The 19,850-nt window shown below is 47.3% G+C and overlaps 1 protein-coding gene across 1 annotated transcript; it reads right to left on the reverse strand.

The window, feature by feature from the left end:
- Positions 1–1,157: 1,157 nt before the first annotated feature.
- On the reverse strand, positions 1,158–18,429 carry ACP6 (acid phosphatase 6, lysophosphatidic). The gene is made up of 10 exons (XM_040998894.1): positions 17,761–18,429; positions 9,738–9,866; positions 9,516–9,646; positions 9,080–9,159; positions 6,566–6,653; positions 5,448–5,580; positions 4,964–5,064; positions 3,830–3,925; positions 1,981–2,146; positions 1,158–1,358 (listed from the first exon to the last, which is right to left on the reverse strand). Exons 1-10 carry the CDS (start codon positions 17,983–17,985, stop codon positions 1,215–1,217), a joined length of 1,293 nt encoding a protein of 430 aa, XP_040854828.1. The 5' UTR covers positions 17,986–18,429; the 3' UTR covers positions 1,158–1,214.
- Positions 18,430–19,850: the final 1,421 nt, after the last annotated feature.

The following is a 19,850-nucleotide window of genomic DNA, read 5'->3' on the forward strand; positions in this document are numbered from 1 at the left end:
ATGGATAGAAAGATGGATAGATGGAAGGAGAGGTGAATGAATGGAGGCATGGATGAATGGAAGGAAGGATATATAGATAAAAGGATGAAAGGATGGATGGATGGAAAGATGGATAATGGAGGTGTCTTTCATTCACTTGCGGAAGCCTGTGGGAGAAACAGGTCTACCAAGAAAGAAGGATTTGATTTTGACTTGGAAAATTTTGTGTCTCCCAAAAGGGAAAGAGTGAAGGTCAGAAGAGAAGTGTGAGCTGGAGAAATCTGAGCTTTTCATGACCTGGAAGTTGTCAACATAAAGATGGTAGGAAGTGAGAAAGCTTTCACGGTCGCTAACCTCTCTGAGAGGTACAGAGATTGATGATTTGAAATCAATGATTTGAAGATAGATGCTGGGGAGGAACAAGGAACCCCAGAGGATCTGGGGAAAGGTAGAGCTCTCATGTCGAGCAGCTCACCTCCACCTCTGCACAGCCTTGGAGCCCTCATCTGCACCGGGGACTACAGCCATCAAAGGCTCAATGTCTTTCTTGCTTCTGCTGCCAGCCCAGCAGGTTCTCACCAGCAAAGGCCCCTCACCTGGAGATGGGTCTTTTACCTACACATGAACCTGTTTCTCCTTGCTTATTTGGCTACTGCTGCTTACCTCTCCCTACTCAGATCAGGACAGAACTTCTCCAAAGCCTTCCTCAGCTATTTCCTGCAGCCCCTGCCATCTGGAGCGACAGGCTTCCTCTCTCTAGCCAATCACTCCTCATATGGCTTATCACAACATAAAATATCCTGCATTGTAATCACTGCTTTACCCTCCTGCCTCTTCCAGCAGATGCAAACAATCTGAGGTAGAAGTTTCACCTTTATAATTGCTAAGTAGGTAAGCTCAATAAATGCTTATGAAATTAAAACAGGAAAAAAAGAACTGAAGTTCTAAACCCGCATATTCTATGAAAACATCGTGTCCCCAGTCTGTGTCACATGCAAATTGCTTCTGACCTCAGAAACAAAGTCACAAAATAGAGAAAAATCCCACTGGTCTCAACAATACACCTTCCTTCTCAACAAGAGATGTGCATTTGCTACGGGAAGTAAATATTCTTACTCTATGGTCAAATGCACTAGCCCTTGTTCTTGCCCCCTCCCCACAAACACACAAGGCTAGGAGGCATTGTATAAAAGCATTTTATTTGAAAATTGGCAAATTCTCCTTGTAGAAATCAGTCACTCTCCATTTCCAAGTTCTATCGCCTGTGCTTGTGAGCAGAGTGTGCGGTATTTTTCTGGACTTAGGGCGTAAATGGACATGGCATTCAAGAACTGGTCCAGTGGACAGAACCTGCCAGGGCAACCTCTTGGCACCTGCTCCTGTGGAAGAGATGTAACTTAGCAGATCCACTGAGGATCCCCTTCTGTTGCTGCTGCTTTTGGCTGCACCAGGTGAGCTGAGCGGCTCTGATGTTAAGTGGCCTGTGTGTACCCTCAGGACAGCCAGAAGGCGCCGATACCTGGTCAACTTTCAGAATAGAAACACTACTCCCTACTCATAAAGGGCACACAAAAAATATTGGCTGAACTGACACAATCAAACTGTATCTCTGGGCAGGAGAGCAACAGGGCACAATCCTGGAGGGTATCCTGTCCTCTTCCCTGGACATCAGCCCTGAGAAAGCAGCCAGGACACTAAGGGTGCTGACAGCACACAACACCTCCCAAGGACACCACTGTCATTTTTCAAGAAGTTACACCCTGGCAGAGACACTCAGGAGAAGAAAGGTCTGTGGTAGATTAGGAATAGAGCTCAGCCCTGCCACCACATGCCAAGTTCTGCGCTAGCTCTCATCCGCAGCCTGCAGTCAGTCATCCTGTATGATTCAGGAAACTGTGGGAACCATCCTAGGTTTGAAGGAGGAGACTTATACTAAAAGAAGTGGGTGAGGCTGGCAGGAGGGTGCCCCGCCACTACCCAGTTCCACCACAGATGTCTTACCTCCCCATGGTAGTAGAGCTGTACAAACCACTCTTTAGATTCCTGGTGCTGGTAGAGTTCCATGGTCAGGTCAGCAGCAAATGGGGGCCACTTGTGGTCAAAGATGCCCAGGGTCAGTAAGAGAGGCAGGAGAGTCACATCATGAGCTGCATAAAGGTACAGCTTTCTGCAAGAAGGACAGAATACTCCCTGCCTCATTTGGAAAGGGACCAAGAGCTGCCTCCAAAACCAGGTGATAACTAGAAATCAACTGAGCTAGGTATAAAACCCCTTTGATAAAGCTGGTAGGCAAATCTTTATACCCCTCATGTTTTCATGAGTCAGGTCCCCACTGGAGCAACTCTCCCTGCCTCCTCCTTCGCACACACTCACTCACTCTTCCCCTGGTGAGTTTCAAAGAAGAAAATGTGCACATGTGACTTAATGCTGTACTTCTCTTTTTGCATCCTGCCCACAAAGAACACTCTCCCTCCTCTCAGTCACACGATCCGTGCAGTGCGACAAACCCTGCTCCTCGCTGGGGAGGCCTGAGGTTTGTGAAATTAAGTTCATTTCCAAAGAATGGTGATATGTTTGCTGGGCCCTCCACACATTCTCCAGATGGCTGTACTCAGTTATACAGGTTCCTTCTAAATCTGTATCTATCTGATGCCAGTATCTCAGGAAGACTGAAGGCTTTATTGATTGAATCTCAACCCACAACAGCATGGGATCCTGTCGTAGTCTACTGATACAAGGCTGAGGGTGGTGTGCTGGCAACAGAGCAAGAAACATACTGCCACTGCAGGCACTGAGCGGCGCATTCACCTGCTCAGAGATGATAAAACTGGTCCAACATTTTGGAATCTCTGTTTCAACCCACTGTCCTTTGCACCCCCCACACTCATGAGCTGCTAGTTATGACTTTTCCGCTCTATTCCTCTCTCTCTCTCTCTGAGAAGTCAGGTTACAAGGCCAGCATTGCGGCACGGGGCTTAAACTGTCAGCTACAATGACAGCATTCCAGCTGAGCACAGGTTTGAGTCCTAGAAGTTCCATTTCTGATCCAATTCTTGGCTAATGTGGCTGGGAAAGCAGCAGAAGATGGCTCCAGTACCCAAGCCCCTGCCACTCATGTGGGAGACTTGGATGGAGCTTATGGATCTTGGCTTCAGCTTGGCCAGGTTCCCAGCTGTTGTAGCCATTTGGGAGGTGAACCAGCAGATGGATCATCTCTCTTTCCCTTTCTCACGGTCACTATGTCCTTGATATAAATAAAAAACCTCTTTAAAAGGCAGCTTACAGTACTACTTCTCCAACACCACTGTGCACCCGGGGATCTTGATAAAACACAACTAAAGATTCAGTAGGTCAGGCTGGAAACTAGACACTCACTTGTGGGCCCTGGCTTAGCAAGTACCTGGGACAAACAGCATTCTAAGTCCGTGACCTCAGCCTGAGATTTCACACTCTGCTGAGTGGTACGGAAGTTCATGAGCCACTTCTAATGTTTTTCAATGCCATATGGATATCATCTTCTGTGTGTGTAATGAAAGTATTCAAGCTAAGCAATCTATGAAGCACTCTCTTTGTTTTACCTTAGAATATCAAATCCATGTGGTATTATAATTGTCTACATGTTTGAGAGATGCTCAATGAAGAAAAAAAATAAGGGAAAAATAATTTTTCTTTTTTCTTTTCTTTTTTTTTCTAGAATAAATATTTTGTAGCAAAGAAAAAAAAGGCAAGAAGGCTATGAGCCTCTTTGGCCTTTTCAATCTCTGGGTTTGGTCACTAGCAGTCTGGAGCTTGTTCTCCCAAGATCTGGGTCCCCTCCCCAAGACCAAGGCTGAGTTGCTGTGCCAGGTACCTGGTCTTTCCGGGTGCAGTGGCAGGGTCCACAGCCTTCAGCAGATTACTTTCCAGGAGGTGGAGGAAGGGGCCTACCGCCATCTGCAGGCTTTCTCTGTGAAAAGTGAACAATGAAGCCCTCAGGCTGGTTCTGACCCCAGGGGATGTCCTGAGTCCCAGGGGTCAGACTTGAGCAAAAGACAGTAACAGACAGAGGAATGCATTAAGCAGTAAAGAGAGAAATGGTTCTGCATCAAGACTGAGGGTTCCCTGGGGACCATGCTCTAGAGATGGGGTGGGAAAGAACAGAGTAACAAAGAAGACAGGTAATGAAGAACCAGGCCTTGAGAAATGCACAGAAAAATCCAGTAAGGATAAGTGTTCGCAACTTCCAGGAATCCCAAGGCTCTTGGGAAGGAAAGCAAAAGGACCACAGCATCCTATATCACCTTTCCTACTGTGGCTGTGCTTTCTGAGTTGTAGCCACAAGGAGGTTATTATTTATATCTTATTTGCTTGACCCTATAAGAAGCTCAGCAGTAAAGGCGTGGCTCCACGCTCCAGCACGATTCCTGGGCTTATCCGCCCTGAGGGCTACAGCAGCCCAAGGTTTTATGTTTGTACCTCTCATGTTTTTCAAAGAGAGAGAAAGGGCTGATCCTGGGATTCCCAGAGCCCAATCACTGACAAGAGGAATAAAAGAGAAAGACTTAGGCCAGTCCTCATTCACAGTGACCAGGTAAATCGTGGCTTTTAGCAATGAGGCAAGGAGTGTTGGAGTCATGGATGAAGAGCAGACAACTAACCCTGCAAATTGTAATGTGATGAATGAAGTGAGAAGTAATTATTCTTCCCTTGGCTCCCCTGACCCACCCAAATCTTTTGAGCCAAAAGCCAGAGGAAAAAGAGAATCTCAGCAAGATGCGGCTCCTGAGTCTACACAACAGGACGCTGAAGCATCGTGTCACCCATCTCGGCTCCAGAAACCTGAAGACTCAGCCCCTGCTGGTAGGCTAGCAGAATGGGGTCGTCTCTGTTTCTTCACACAGAGATGCCAGCTGGCAGTGCGGGCAGGCCTGATGAGCCTTTCTTCCCTGACACCGTGAGGTTGAGCAAGAGTGGCTTTATGCCAGCAGCTCAAGAGGTCCCTTACCTGTCTTCCACTTGCAGGACATACAGGGCCGTGTCCACAGCTCTCTGTTCAATAAGCCGTGTGAATCTCTGCAGCATGGGGCAGCTCGGGAGGCCATGCACCTGGAAGGACCGTAGGAAGAGTTTCAGAGAGAAATGTCCTCAACTCCTCAGCCTGGCAGCTGCTCAGCTCCCGTGGAGCAGGTGGGTCCCGTCTTCTCCTAGGCAGCATCTTAACAGTGCTAGAAGCGACTCTAGATGAACTCCTGCCTTAAACCTACTTTTGCACATATGCACAAGGTATAGCTTCTGTCTTTGGTACCCACGTCACCATTTTCACAAGAGAAGGAATGAGGATTCTCTGCTGCCTTTGCGTGTTTAGAGAAATGTCTCCTGGTATGTGGTTTTCTCTGAGTATTACATAAGAAAAGATTCTATGGACAGCCTTTCTGGGTGCCTGCTCCACAGCTCCACCCACCCACTGCCTAGGGAAGAAGTTGTCTCACCTGCTCGGCCGCCATGTTGTCCAGGAGGATGAGGAAGTCGACATTATCACCACGGTCAAAGCCCATTTCCTCCTTCACCCTTTGCAAATCCTCTGAGATTCCAGGCTGCAAAGAGGCAGCCTTCTTTCGGCCTCTGAAGAAGAAGAAGCAAAAAAGGGATCCTTTACACTGCACAGTGATGGGTAGTTTGTAAAATGTCCTCTGGTCATCATTTAGGACCTCACTAAATCCTCACTTGGGTCAGCTGCATTATTCCCACCTTACAGATAAGTAAACTAAACTGACAAGAGGCTAAATGTCTAACTTGTAAAAATTAGCAAGTACCAGGGACAGAACACAAGGCTAGACATTCCAAATTCTATTTTAGCATTTCTTTCTACTGCCAAAAACAATACATGGCTCAGATCTGCCTGCAAAACTATTCTCCAAAGTTTTAAGTAAAGGCCAGAAATATCCCAGAACTGAAAAGGTATCATCAACCCAAACTCTAACTTATCCTCCTTAGCAGCATGTTGGTTAGGGATGGGAAATCTGTGTGTTCTTTGCTTATATACCTGGATTTGCAAGTTGGTGGCTGGTTCTATCACCATTTACTTATTCATTAAGATTTGTCTCATTTATCTGGAAGGCAGAGTTACACAGAGGCAGAGGGTGAGGGACTGAAATCTTCCACCTGCTGGTTCACTCCCCACATGGTGGCCAAGGCTGGTGCTGGACCAGGCAGGTGGTGGCTTAGCCTGCTGCACAATGCCATCCCTCTATCGCCTTTTACTGAACCCATCAGTTTCTTCACCTGTCCCATCTGAGAGCCCAGAGCTGATGCAGAGGATAATGCATCATAAATGGCCACCCCTCATAGCTAGGTGTGTTCTCTCTGCATCCCGACCCGTGGCTTTCCCCAGGCTCCCTGTTACTCCACTGACAGCCTGTTTCTGTAAGCAAGCAAGCAATGCCTCCCTGCCTGGACAGCTGATAGTAGACCCAAGTGTGATAAACCCCTCCCATCCCAGACTTCAGCAGCAGGGCACACTGGGTGAACCCTCAGGCCGGGCAGAGTTCACTAGCAAGGGCTGGGAAAGGCTGCCTGGGAGCGGTGAGCAACAACAAGGGGCAGTTACCTGAATCTCTGCCTCAGATTCTGGCAATTTTGGTAGTTGGGGTACAAGACCTCAGAGCTTGCCTCATCAGTGTGGATGACAATGGGTCCTGGAAGGAAAGTGGGAGGCACAGGCAGAAAGAGGCTTCAGTTTGTTCTTCCCTGTGCCCCTATCTCTACCTCCACCTGTTACAACCCAACCATCTTTTTGTCTGCATTCATTTACAGCTGCTCCCAAGACACAGGTCATTGGGTTGCCCTTAAGGCCCGTGACTGCTGTCAGCCTGTCCCGACCCTGTTGACAAGGGCTCTTGTATGAAAAGAGTTACGGCGAAAGCACATAGCAGCCTTGTTATGTTCAGCACAAGCCTTCTCCACGCAGATGCAAATGGACTAGAACAGGTAAAGATCAGGATTGGCACTTCCTTGGTCCATTTGGAAAAATATCTGCCCCAAGGCACTACCAAGAATGAGCCATGCCAAACTCTGATCAGGACGCAGCTTCTTACTTCCCAAAGTTTAGTTCTATAGCAAAATATGGGACTTATCACATGACAAACCAGGAAGGGTGGTCACATGCTTACAAATCCTCTCAGATCCCTATGATCTTACCCAAAATACAAGCAGCCTTCTGGATGGATCACCGGGAATCAAATAGTAGCCTTCGAAGAGTATTTCCCACTGCTGCCTAGAGCTCACAGACCCCTCGGCCTTGCCTCACTCTCCCCAGCTTCATTAATGCCCATCCAAAGAAGGCGTTCCACACCATCCATGCTATGTTCTGTAGCAGAGCTGGCCAGGGCTTCTGACAGGTTCTCTTTTTCACACAACTCAAGCCCCATCAGCAGCAATTTGCAATGCACTGAGATAAATACACGTATAACTGGTGCTGTTCTATAAAGTGTGTTGGTGGGCATAGCCCACTTGAGGTCCCAGCCCTCTCCTGGCCTGCGTATCCGGAGACTCCTGGGGTCCTCCAGGACACATTGCAAAAAGGAAAGACCAAAGCACCACAGGCTCACATCAGCTGTCCGGGTCTCCATTGAAGCAGTGAAACACAAAGGTGAAGAGTGTGGGTCCTAAAACTAGACTAGCAGGGTCTGAATCCTGGCCCCACTGTTTACCAGCTTTGTGTCCCTGGGCTGTATCTTAGTTCTCTTTATCTCACCTCATAGGGCTATTACAAGAACTAAACAAGTTAGATACATGTAATGTTCTTAGAAATGTGTACGGTACTTATGAAGTTCTCTAAGCATGAAAATAATATTCACAATTTAACACTAACTATAAGCCTTGAATATTTCCACCTGTAGTTTGAGGTTAGTGTCTCGCTATTACACCTACAGTTTATAAGACACACTTGAATAGACAGACAAGCACTGAATGAATGACCAAATGACCAACAACCTCCAGCTTCCCCGAAAGCCTGATTCTCCAAAGCTTACATGCAACGCACTGGAAGTTGATGATTTTACTCCCCAAGAAATATCCTGAAGCTGGTGGCACCTTCTGGAGTTATCTGGTCTACTCAAGTCCCCTGATATTGGGAAGGGTACACACATCACTGAGACAGGAGCCAAAATGAACCCAGGACAGGGAGTTGTTCTCTGGGCAGACACACCTATGATGCCCTGGTACCCTCCCTGCAGGAAACCTCAGCGCAGCCTCAGCTGGAGATGCCACTGTCGGCAAACACAGTTCCCCTATTTCAGCCACATTTTTGGTGTTTCTACCAAGAGGGCATTTTGCCTTTTAGAAGCTGAGTAAGCCAAGAACTTTCAGAAGATTGGTCACCGCAGACTATTCCTAAATCCAAGGGCTCCCAGGAATCAAGGACAGCCCTCCCTGTCTGCCGCACATCATTGAGATACATCACAGTGCATGCGCAACAGCCAACTCCAGCCAGGATCAGTGGCAGCTCCCCAACTATGGGGGAAGACCAGCTTTGTCTGGCCTTGCACACGATCTTTTTTTTAATAGCCATAGGTCTGCTCCATAAGGAAAAATAGGGAAATCAATTCTTGGTGGTTAAAGTTTGGGAACCTTTGACTGTGATCATTCATGGGTTGAATATATTGAAACCTACACTGGGCAGGCTTCCTCAATAAGAAAGGCTAAAAGGAATACCATTCACACCACCTGGGTCATACTATGGGTTTTCACTGGGACCACAGCAAGTAGCAGCAGTCTTGGGTCCCAGCTAAATGCCCCTCCTGCTGCTGTTTCCCCACCCACCAGCAGTGTCCACTCAAGCAAAAAAAAAAAAAAACCCACATACTCTTCACAAGACCTGTTAGGGCTAACTTAAGCTTCTCAGAAGACTGAGAAGTCAGAACCTGAGGGCACATCATCTGATGTGTTACTGCTGCTGCGGAGGTTGGGTTGGCCAAGGCAGCATGGGGCCAGCCTGGAAGGGTGCACCTCGAACTCATACACACATGGATGAGCAATTCAGGGAATAGGCCCCAACATGGAGAGAGAGGCTTTGGAAGTGAGAAGAAAAGGCCACTCATGGAGCGGGGCTCCAAACACAAACCTTCTTTCTGACGTTGAAAAAGCCCAGCCAGCAAACAGCGGGTAGACTCCAGATTCCGATTCATGTTTGTGGAACGAACGCTGGGGGGAAAAATGAAAACATAGTCACATGCAGAAAAGGAATCTTTAATTATATACCTTTTACCTTATTCCATAGAGCAGCTGAGAGTCTTGTTAAACTATGCAAGAGGAGCTATGGGACCAAGAAGAATGCTTTAGCTCTCTAGGATGGCTACCCTCAAGGCCTTCAGAGGCCAAATGGACACAACCTCCAACCATCACCTATTTATAGGACTATGTGACCTAAAGGCAACTGTAGCCTGCCCAACTGCCCTTTGTGAGAGTGGGAACTATCTGCAGAACTGGGACAGCTCTCAGGCTCAAGACCTTCTGGGTGGGGGAAGGGGGAGAGCAACATTCCTTCTCAAGTGACTCACAAGACTTCCTGTGGGTTGAAGGCTGGTGAAAGAAAAGGGATGTCCTCCACATAGTTCTTCCTCAGTCTCTCTCCCAGGGCAAACATCTGCTGCATGCCCACGCTGGTCAACTGCCCAGCAAAGATGCCCCCCTAAAGTGGGCAGAAGAGAGAGAAGAGTGAAGACATCACAGCCTGGATTCAGCCCAGACGCTCTTTCCCAGAGCTGGGGAGCACTACTCACCTTCAGAGTGGTCTCGTGGTACTGAGAGTCATATGGAGAGTGTGGTTTGGGGCCTCCAGTTAGATTCGTGACAGAATAATCAAACTGAGTCTGGGGCGGGACCTCTAGTAGCCGGGGGTTCCACTCTACCTGTTGTGATCATAAACAGAACGAAATACAACACACTATTAGAAACTGGAAATGCGGCATTAACATCCCATTATAGCAGCAGTGGGAACCCACAGCTGGAACCACTCCAAAACTAGGCTTGCAACCAAGAAATTTTAACTCTAGCTGGCTAAGGGAAGACAAGGCTAGGATTTATTGTCAGGTGTGCTCAGCCCGAGGCCTGGCCTAGCCACCCCAGTACTCCCTGTTAAGGGCCTGCTCTGGGCACCAACTCCATGCTGAAGAGAAGTGGCCAGAATGCCCAACAAGCAAATACTTGGTGAGTGAATGAATGAACAAATGAATGAAGGAAATATGATCGTGGGGCCCCTTTTCTAAGATTTCTAAAGAAACAATCTGCAGGTTTTTGTGTCCATTCACCCTCCTGACTACCAGGTAGCACCCTTCCTTCTTTTTGACCAATTTCTGCAGTAAGCAGTGGCCATCTGTGAAGGAGCCTTTGCTGCTTCTCCTTCACTTCTGTCAATCTGGCTCCTGACCCAACTGGACTTTAATGGTTTCCGGAACATCACAAGAGGCCACAGATCTCAGAGCTGCAACTTCCCGTAAAACGTGCATGCTCACTGGGTCAGATGTCATGACTTTCATGTTTAAAATGAGTCTCCAGATCCCACTCACCAGCTCCTCTTCCCACCATGTGTCTGTCCCAGGACTACCACATTTCTTCTGCAACCCCAAACTCAAGCCTCAGATTCCTCTTGTTTCCACCATTTCAGTACTACCCCCTGTTGACTGTTGGCTAGAAAAAAGATCACACCTATTATCTTACCATCAGAGTACAAACTTCATTATCTCAGGCAAGAGTCTTCAACAGACTCCCACCCTTCACTCCTGAAAATCTATATTAACCTATCTTTAAACACTTGTATTTCATTGCTGAAAGATATTTTAATTAACAAATAATAAATATATATTTATGGAGTATAATTTTTGTTTTCAGCTTTCTCTGCATTGTGGGATGATTAAATCAAACTAATTAACAAATCCATCACCTCATATATCTATCATATGTGTTGAAAACACTTGTGTGGAATCTAAAAGAGCTAAAGCAATGTAACCAGGGGGTAGGATGGTGGTTAGCAGAGGCTGAAGGGGAGCTTGCATAGGAAGACAGGGATCAAAGGATATAAAATTACAGTCAGACAAGATCAATAAGCTTTAGTAACTTATTCCATAGAATGGTGACTACAATAAATAATAATTCATTGTAATTCTAATATCACCTGCCACTGAAATGATTTGCTAAGTCACATTCCTCATATTGATAGCTTTTTCCTGTTTCAGAGGTAGGCATCTGACTAGCTCTGAACTTCCCCACCTTGACCCTGTAACCATTTGCAGAACTTCTTTGCTCCACTCCAACCTAAACCCCACCCATTACTTCTTGTGCATCTTCTTCCAGCTTGCTTCCTTTGCATGGAAGGAATTCTGTTCCTAGCTGCCTGGAGTCTCGCTCCAGAGTTCAAGGATGACTCAAGTCTCATTTTACCATCAGCCATTACCCATAGTTGTCATCTTCATCTCCACTCCTACTGCTCTCATACTATTTAACTCGAGGTTTTACTACTTTGTTTTACAACTAGGGTTTGACAGCCTACTGTGTCACATACCATATTTATCTTTGCCCTCTGCCCTTCCTCCAGAAGAACACCCCTGGAGTCTCAGCTTCACTTTGCACAGAGGAAGCCCTCACTCTTCCAAAAGGACCACCTGCTCCCAGGCTCCTCCCAAACCTGAGCCTCCTCCTCATTGGTGCCCCTCCCCCACCCCCGCTGATTCTAGAATGTCAAGAGACCTTCCTCCTTCCTCACTTCTGATCCTCCAATTCCCTGAGAAAAAACCCTGTAGGAGCTCACAGCTGCCTTCCTGTGACAGCTTTCCAGCAGCTCCTCTACCAGGTCTTCCCTACACACTTACTCTCCAACCACACAGCTTGTTTCACAACATCCTGTTTCCCCTGCGGTGGACAGAGAGGAGCTGCGAATTGCCAGCCTGGCATTTTCATTCCCCTTTTGTCTGGAAAGTCTCATGTTCATTCCCTAATGTTCCCAGCAGTCCTGACCATGGCCATGTGCCTCCCTGCAGTTGTAGCAGCTCTCTTTGGCAGCCTTGTGCCAGTCTGTATTAGAAAAGCTCTCTTTCCCGGTCTTTTCAGTATGCTCCGCTTCCTTCCTGAGATAACAATCAGAGGCCACAGACTGACCTTTTCTCTGGTTGCCTAAGACGGGAGCCTGGCACACGACAATTTGCCAGGTCATGGGGGAAGAGTCCAAGTCAGAGATCACTGGCATTGGCCTTTGCTGGGCTTCTAGGTTAGGAGAAAAAGCTAGGTATGAATGTAAATATAAGACTGTAATAGAGATAGATTTGTGCTGCAGGAAACTAGATGAAGGCTATCATAGTTCAAAGGCAGGACTGACCTTCTCTTCTGGCTGGGAATTCAGGAAGTTTTAAGAAATGAATAGCATTTGACATGAGTAGGTAGGACTTAGATGAACAAAACCTTGGAGTTGTGAGAAGCGGAGGCAAAGCAGACAGGGTGGCCTTCAGAATTCCAAAGTAGCTAGCAAACATGAGCAAGGCAGAGGTGGTGAGAAATGTGTGTGAGCACAGCAGATGAGAGTGGTTTGGTTTGCCTGAACCTGGGACTGTTTCCAACACTTCAACATTAGCAAACACCAAGGACATACATACATACATACAAGGGCAAAGACTGAAGCTTTACTAGCAGAAGTGGGAACCCTGCACCCCAGGTACCTAGCATACCCCAGTCTGTGGGCCCCACAAACAAGTGTGAAAGCCAGAAGTACACTTCACAGTTGGAACAGGAAAACTAGATGCTGAAAAGTCAGCTTGAAGATGTCTGTAGCTGTGCTCTTGAGAGTCTAAGTCGGTGGGAACAGAGGAGATAGATGCAAGACATCTAAGTTATAGAGTTAGCAATTTGAGGATTCTCTTGGTAGGTAAACAAGAAGAGTAAGTTATTGGAGGACTCTCGGTAGGTAAACAAAGAATAAGGATAAAAGTTGTGTGCCTATGGTGGCAAGAGAAATGGAGGTACTCTTTGACTAAAACTAAGAGCAAGAGGAAGAACAGTTGTAAAGTTGAGTTCAATTTTGAACATTTTATCATTTTAGGTCTAAGACCCCTCCTTTGTGTTCCCAGCACTCCCAGCAAATACCTGTAATTGAAGTCTGTTTTGTTTCCCCCTCTTCCCCCCTTCACCATGTTGTAACTTCCTTTAAAGCTAAGGATGAATCATCTCATCCATGTAAGTTCAGTGTCTAGCAAAGGATTTACAAGTCCTTGGTGTTGTTCAGCGTTAGCACACACACACAAAAAAAGCCTCCTGTTAGAGGCATATTTGCTAATGGGGAACTTTGGCATTTCCCCAAAAACAACTCCTGAAGTTGATGGTAAGTCGAGAGTGCACATTTATAGGATTCTCGAGAGTGGATGACACATTAGCCTCACTCATGGTGTCCTCCCCTCTACAGGCATTCTCATTCTTGTTCCCATTCTGCTTCTCGGCTAATGACAAAGACTAACTTGATGGTTTTACTTATTCATATTCCATCTTCGACTAGTAACTTAAAGCAGATGACAGCAATACTGAAAACATAGTGTACCAATTCAAAGTAGGTAAGAAAGACAAAAGCAAACAAGCATAAACGCTAAAAAGTTAAGAAACAGATGCGGTGACCAGGTTACTAAACCATGAAGATCCAAATAGTTATTCCAGGTGGGCCGCAGGTTCAGCACTAAGTTTTCTTTTACATGAAAGAATAATCCTGATTAACTAGACAAGTTTAAAGATGAAAGCAGACCACTGTTGAAGAGAAGCATACCACTTCTAATGCTAACAGGCAAATGCTTCCCAAGGGCCCTCCTAAAGGGGATAGAGTGATACAATGAACATCTCTTAAGTAGTCAAAGAAATCAGTTCTGTGGGACTGTTCCTCTCGGTTCCTTTAACACAGACAGATATAACATCTCGCCAAAGCACATTTCAAAGCGCTCTATACTGGGATCAAAAGGCTACATCCTAGATAAAAGGAAAAAAAACTACATAAAAGTAAATAAAACCTTTCCAGGTGTGGGTTTTACAATTAAACCATAGTTACTGCCCTTGACTATACAATGACATCACTAGGAAGATGTGTTTTTGGCATTTTAAATTACCGACACCTCAGCTAATGAACCTTGGAAGGATTGCCTCATCCTTGGGTCGGCGAGATGGACAGCATTTCAGAACTATCAAAACCACTTGAACAGAACCCTCAAACATGCTCCACATCGAGGACCGTGGGATGACATCAGGTGGGTACTACAGTGGTTGGGAGGCTGGGTGTGGCTTCTCCCCTGGTCTCCTCCTTCTCTCCAGATACAGGAAGAAGAAAAGCAAAGTGTGAAAATAGTAGTCTCACCCACTTTCTCCTCCACTCCTCCCACCCTAATCATCTGTGTAAATGTCGTCAAGAATAAAATTTAAAATAAAGGTTACTGACACCTGAATCCCAATTGTGAACTAATCACTCTGAATTCTCTGCGATGGACCTCCACTTTTAAAATGTTATTCAGGTAATTCTAAAGCTTCATCAGAGAAACTTTTATAATATCTGGATGCCTGGACTACTGAAATCAGAATATCCTGGCTAGAGACCCACAGTATCAGTATTCTTTTTAAAACTCCCCACTTGCGTGCCAAGTCTCACCAAGTTAATAACCATTGATTCAAGGGATAAGATGGACTAGCTGGCCCATCCTACACGGAATTCTTCCTCAGCTGAGTGTTGGCTAGGTATGATGGTACTGCTATTAGCTTTCTAGCTTGTCTATATCATCAAGTAAGAATGCAAACCCCTCCATTAATAGTAGAGCTGGGTAGGCTGGACTTTTTAGAGATTAATTTATTTTTATTGAAAAGACAGATTTACAGAGAAGGAGAGACAGAGAGATCTTCTGTCCATTGGTTCACTCCCCAAGTGTACACAACGGCCAGAACTGAGCTGTTCTGAAGCCAGGAGCCAGAAGCCTGTTCCAGGTCTCTCACATGGGTGCAGGGTCCCAAGGCCTTGGGTCACCTTTGCCTGCTTTTCCAAGCCACAAGCAGGGAAGTGGAACAGCCAGGACATGATTTGCTGCCCATATGAGATCCTGGACGCTCAAGGCGAGGACTTAGTGACTGAACCACCATGCCAGGCCCTCCCATTCCTCTCCTTACCCTACTCCTGCCTTTTAAAACCTGAGGAACCTACTGGGGTAGGGGTCATCTCATCCCTGTGGGCAGAGGAGCTAGAGGAGACCTGAAAAACAAGGTCAAGTCATTTCTTTTGAAAGTATACTTGGATCCGCTCTAGTAACTGGAAGAAAAATCAATCAAGTGCCAGGACTTTACTTTCAAAAGACAATCTTTTCATAAAGACAGGTTAAACTAATAGTTCTTCCAGCAGTAAGAAAACAACTGTGTATAACATCTTGGCTTTAAACAAGGCTATATTCTGAGGCTTTGTGAGATAACTGAAAGAAGCAATGTGTTGCTTATGTTTACCTATAAGCCAGTCAAAAATCCGGACACACGTTCCAAAGGCAATTTTAGCTGGAGAATGATTGCCAGCTGGTCTCTTCTGACCATAATTATAGAACTCCAGAAATGATTAGAAAATCACAAATAATAGCTTCTATCAAATTGGCTCTTGCAAAGAAAACCTGAGAACACTCAGAAATAAGTCATATGAGGTTGATGACATTCACGCATAGCTTAAGTTGAGAGCAGGTTCCATCGCTGGCTTTTTCATACGAGTCTTTATATTAAAGAACCAAGCCTCTGCTAAGGTTGGCAGAGTATGAACAGGCAAGGAGAGCTCTCATGCCTTCTCTAACTACAAAGGAAGACTGTCAGCTCAGCTGCTCCCTGGGCCTCACAGACAGAAAATGAATGAAACTGGTATCTAAGCTACAGTTCATCCCTAGTGAAATCAGAAGATACCCATCAGATGCCCAATGGCTCAAAGGAAAGCCAAGAAAGAATTTACATATTTTTCCATGGCCTTTAGAGAACACATATGGTTGTATACTAAGTCCAGGCTCTCTGCTACCACTGATAACAGTCCAATATATTTTTCAGCCCTTCTGTTGCAAGAATAAATGGAGGGGACAATGTTGTGGCAAAGTAGGTAAAGTGACTTCTTGCAATTTTGGCTTCCCATATACGCACTGGTTCAAGTCCCAGCTGTTCCACTTTCAATCCAGCTCCCAGCCAATGGTTTGGAAAGCGCAAAAGATAGTCCAAGTACTTGGGTCCTAGTCGCCCACATGGGAAACTCTTGGCTTTGGCCTGTCTCACACTTGGCCATATAATCACTTGGGGAGTGAACCCAGCTCTGTCTCTCCTCTCTCTGTAACTAACTTTCAAATAACTCCTTAAAAATGCAAATGAAGAATGGGGCACATTCGTGAGACAGGCTATTTGTATATAAACTCATAATGTAAAGTTAATGATCTATTGTAAAAAGGGAAAGTGAGGGACTGAAAAAAAATAACCACCAAAAACAAAAGGAATTCTGGTACCAGACAGAAAGTGGGATGGCCATAGAAAAGATAACGAGAAACCAGGTAATAGAATCGACCACCAAGATGTATTTGTTTATGTGGAAATGCTGCAGAAGCTTAATTTTACTTATGGCCAGTTTTAAAAATCTGGGTCTACACTTGGAGAACAGGTGAAGGTCCAAGCCTGAGGACCTCTGGAAGGCAGCCAATCATGTGGAATGCAGCCACACTGAGGCTTAGGCCACTGTCAATCTGGCAGACGGAGACAAAGGCACTTGTGGGCCCTCATGATTCCAGGTTGCCTACTTCTCCTCACTCACCCACCCTGTTAGGATGGTCACAGCAGAATGAACAATTTTTAAAAATTTATGTGGAGCTACCCTGAGGTATAGCAGGCGGGGTAAGCCACCAGCTGTGATCTAGTATTCCCAATGAGCATCAGTTTAGGGCTTTGCTGTTCCACTTCTGATGCAGCTCCCTGCTAACGTGCCTGGGAAGACAGTGGAAGATGGTCCAAGTGCGTGGATGATGCTCCTGGCTGCCACCTGCCCAATCCCTAGCCTGGGCAGCCCTTGCCAGCCCCAGTATAGCATGAACCACCTAACAGATCTCATTGCGTTTCCCCACTTCACTCTGTAACTGCCTTTAAATAGTTTTAAAAAATCAAATTAGTTGTGCTTCAATCATAATTATTCTGGTCAAACCAGGCAGATTTTTAAGACTCTAGCCAAAACAGTAGCTGAATTTTTATTTTCTATTTTAAATCCTTTACACTAAAATGTTTTGAAACCAGCAATGGGTAAGAACCCCAAGATATAGTATGTTTCAAAAAAATCCTTCAGGAAATTTCATGGTGGTGTCTAGTCATTCCTAAAGAAAAGCTACTGTAAAATCTGTTCCCAAACCATCGATGTGAGCCGGTTAACCACTGTGATCCCAGTGAGGGTGGTTCCTGACACCAAGGTCCCTGCAGTTCTCAGACAAACTGCCCTTCCCAGGTATCACACAGGAGTACAGGGCACCCTTGCACTCACCCACGCGCTGTTGCAAATGCTGGCTTTGCAGCCCTGCCCCAGACCTGTTGAGTCAATCTGCAGGTTAAGCACGTTAACCTTCCTACTCCCTTTAGGAAGTGTAGCTCTACTTGTCTGTGCTACACGAACTACAGCCATCAGGGGCCCAAGCCCCCGAGCTGCCCTACACCTGCAGGACCCGTGGGTGTGTGGGCGCCTCAGCTCTCAAGGCAGTGCCAGTCTCCTGTTGGTGCTGGTCAAACTCCGGAGGCACGGGCGACCTCTCTCACCTGCTCCTCCTCCTCCTGCGGGAGAGGCTTGAGAGGACTTCGCGCCCCGTGGCGAAACACGACCTGCACCATTTTCAGCTCCAGCTGGCGGCCGTCGACCGGATGCTGACCGTCAGTGGCCTGCTGTTCGGCCAGGGCCACCCGCCGCCGGTGGAAGCTGTAGACCAACGAGGACACGATGCCCACTGGGACCCATGCGCGCACGCGGAAGACGCCGGTGATCATGGTGATGGTCCCGCGACTGCCAGCCGCAGACTACAGAAGCCCTCCGTGGGCGCCCCAAGTTCAAGGGTTCTGGCAGGCGCTCACATCCACTAAGTGGGGACTGCTGAGACGCCCAGCCTCACGGGAGACCCCGGAATCAAGTAGGGTAAGAAGCCAGGAGTCCCGAGGGGCTTTAACCTGCAATCAGGGTTGGCGGCTCCTGCAGCACACTGGGGCAGGGTAGGGGGCGGGCTCAGCTCCTCATCCTTCGCCCTCTAGGCAGTGTTGAACTTGCATTTCAAGTTTGGTCTCCAGCACTGTTGAAAGAGCAGCAACCAGCGCAGAGCTCCCAGGCAGCGACCACAACAACTCTCAGACACTACTCGATTCCAGTTGTCTCTAAGTTCCCACCCATCTCCTTACCGGCCTAGGGGCCTATCCCGAGCGGAGCCGCGCGGAGGAGCACGGGAACACGAGTCCCGTACTGTCGCTAGTTCGGGGTCTCAGAGCTGTGAGAACTACAACTCCCACAAGGCTGTGTGCCCTCCGCGCGGGCGTTACCGCCTCCTGGCCGGAGGCCTCGCCCCTCGGACGAGATTGCCAGGCCGGGGATAGGGCGGAATTGCAGGACGGAGGTCGCTTCGAGTGGTGGAGGAGAGCAGTTTGAATCTGACTGCCACTGTAGTTGTTGAAACTCAGAACTGAGACGCCACCGCGCAGCATCAGGCGCTTTAGATTTCCGCTTTTGCTTGCCAGCCCTCAGTATAGAAATTACGTGTCTGTTGAAGGGTTTTTTAAGGATAGCCTGGATCCACGCCGTTAACCGTTAATTCATTCTAAATAGGATGCTTGGATCACACCGGGTCTTGTGTGAGACCCCATACTTAGGAGGCATGGCTCCTGACCTGCGACTTAACTGTATTAATCAGGCTAGAAACTTTGGAACATTCATCCTCTACCCCCCACCCCATCCCCAAAGAAGGAGGGATAATTTTGGAATTCTGCGAGTTACCGTAAGCCTTCTTCCTGGCCTGGCTCATGGATTCACTTTCTGGAGCCTGTGTGTCTTGATGCGATTAACAACAAAGTGCTTTTCGCGAGAGATTCACTTGTGTCCCCTGCCCCCGCCCCAATTATGTCGGAGCCCTTATCCCCCAGTGCATTCGGAGGCAGGGGTTTTAGAAAACGAATTATGTAAGTTGAGGTCGTGAGGGGGGCTCTTGATCTGGTACTCCTTATAAGACCAAGAGCTGTCCCCACTCCCGCATAGGGAAGAAAGGCGTTGTATCAGCACACAGGGGGAAGGCAGGCCGTTAAGGGGTGTAACCCAAGGAGAGAGGCACCCCCTAGAACTGAGCGTGTGAGTGCTCGACTCTCAGAAGCCCACCTTCTGCAGTAAAGGGCAGGACAAGCTGAGGGCACATCCTGCACTCTGGCAGCCTTGGCACGGACCTGGCAGGCAGCATGAACAGCAACTTTGACCCATCGGAGCAACAGCAGTGGCCTATCCTACCACACGTCGTCGTGAGCTGGAAGCAGGGGATGGGGGTGGAGTGTGGGGAAGGATGTCTTGGCGACTAATCTCTGCAGGCAACCGGAGCAGGTGAGGTGGACGAAGAACAGATTCCATGTGGTAGTTGAAAGCCTTGTTTGAGTGCATAGGTAAGACACCCCTTGGGGAGCTGCATTAAACATTTCACATGTGCTGTGTGGCAGTGGTGGGGGATAGCAGTGAGCTGCAGTGTAAAGGGCAGTCTGTGAGTCCGGAAGTCATGCTGGGAAGACCCACAATGGCAGGCAGGGTGGCGAGGACACGGAGCTGGTGTTATTTTTGAATCCTGGTTTTACCACAGGAAAGGGAATGGCTTAGGAAACAAACTCTCAGC

The sequence above is a fragment of the Ochotona curzoniae genome, unplaced genomic scaffold (genome assembly GCF_017591425.1).
Source record: "Ochotona curzoniae isolate NIBS_2020 unplaced genomic scaffold, NIBS_Ocur_1.0 scaffold_1037, whole genome shotgun sequence".
In the NCBI taxonomy this organism is placed as follows: Eukaryota; Metazoa; Chordata; class Mammalia; order Lagomorpha; family Ochotonidae; genus Ochotona; species Ochotona curzoniae.

What these genes read in the sequence shown, in the direction of transcription:
- ACP6 (XM_040998894.1), bottom strand. Translation starts at nt 17,985, where the DNA reads ATGATCACCGGCGTCTTCCGCGTGCGCGCATGGGTCCCAGTGGGCATC. An exon ending in TTTTCAACGTCAGAAAGAAG is followed by an intron (nt 6,654 to 9,079) that starts GTTTGTGTTTGG and finishes CTTTCCTTCCAG; the next exon opens with GACCCATTGTCATCCACACT. An exon ending in ACAACATGGCGGCCGAGCAG is followed by an intron (nt 5,065 to 5,447) that starts GTGAGACAACTT and finishes CGGTCCTTCCAG; the next exon opens with GTGCATGGCCTCCCGAGCTG.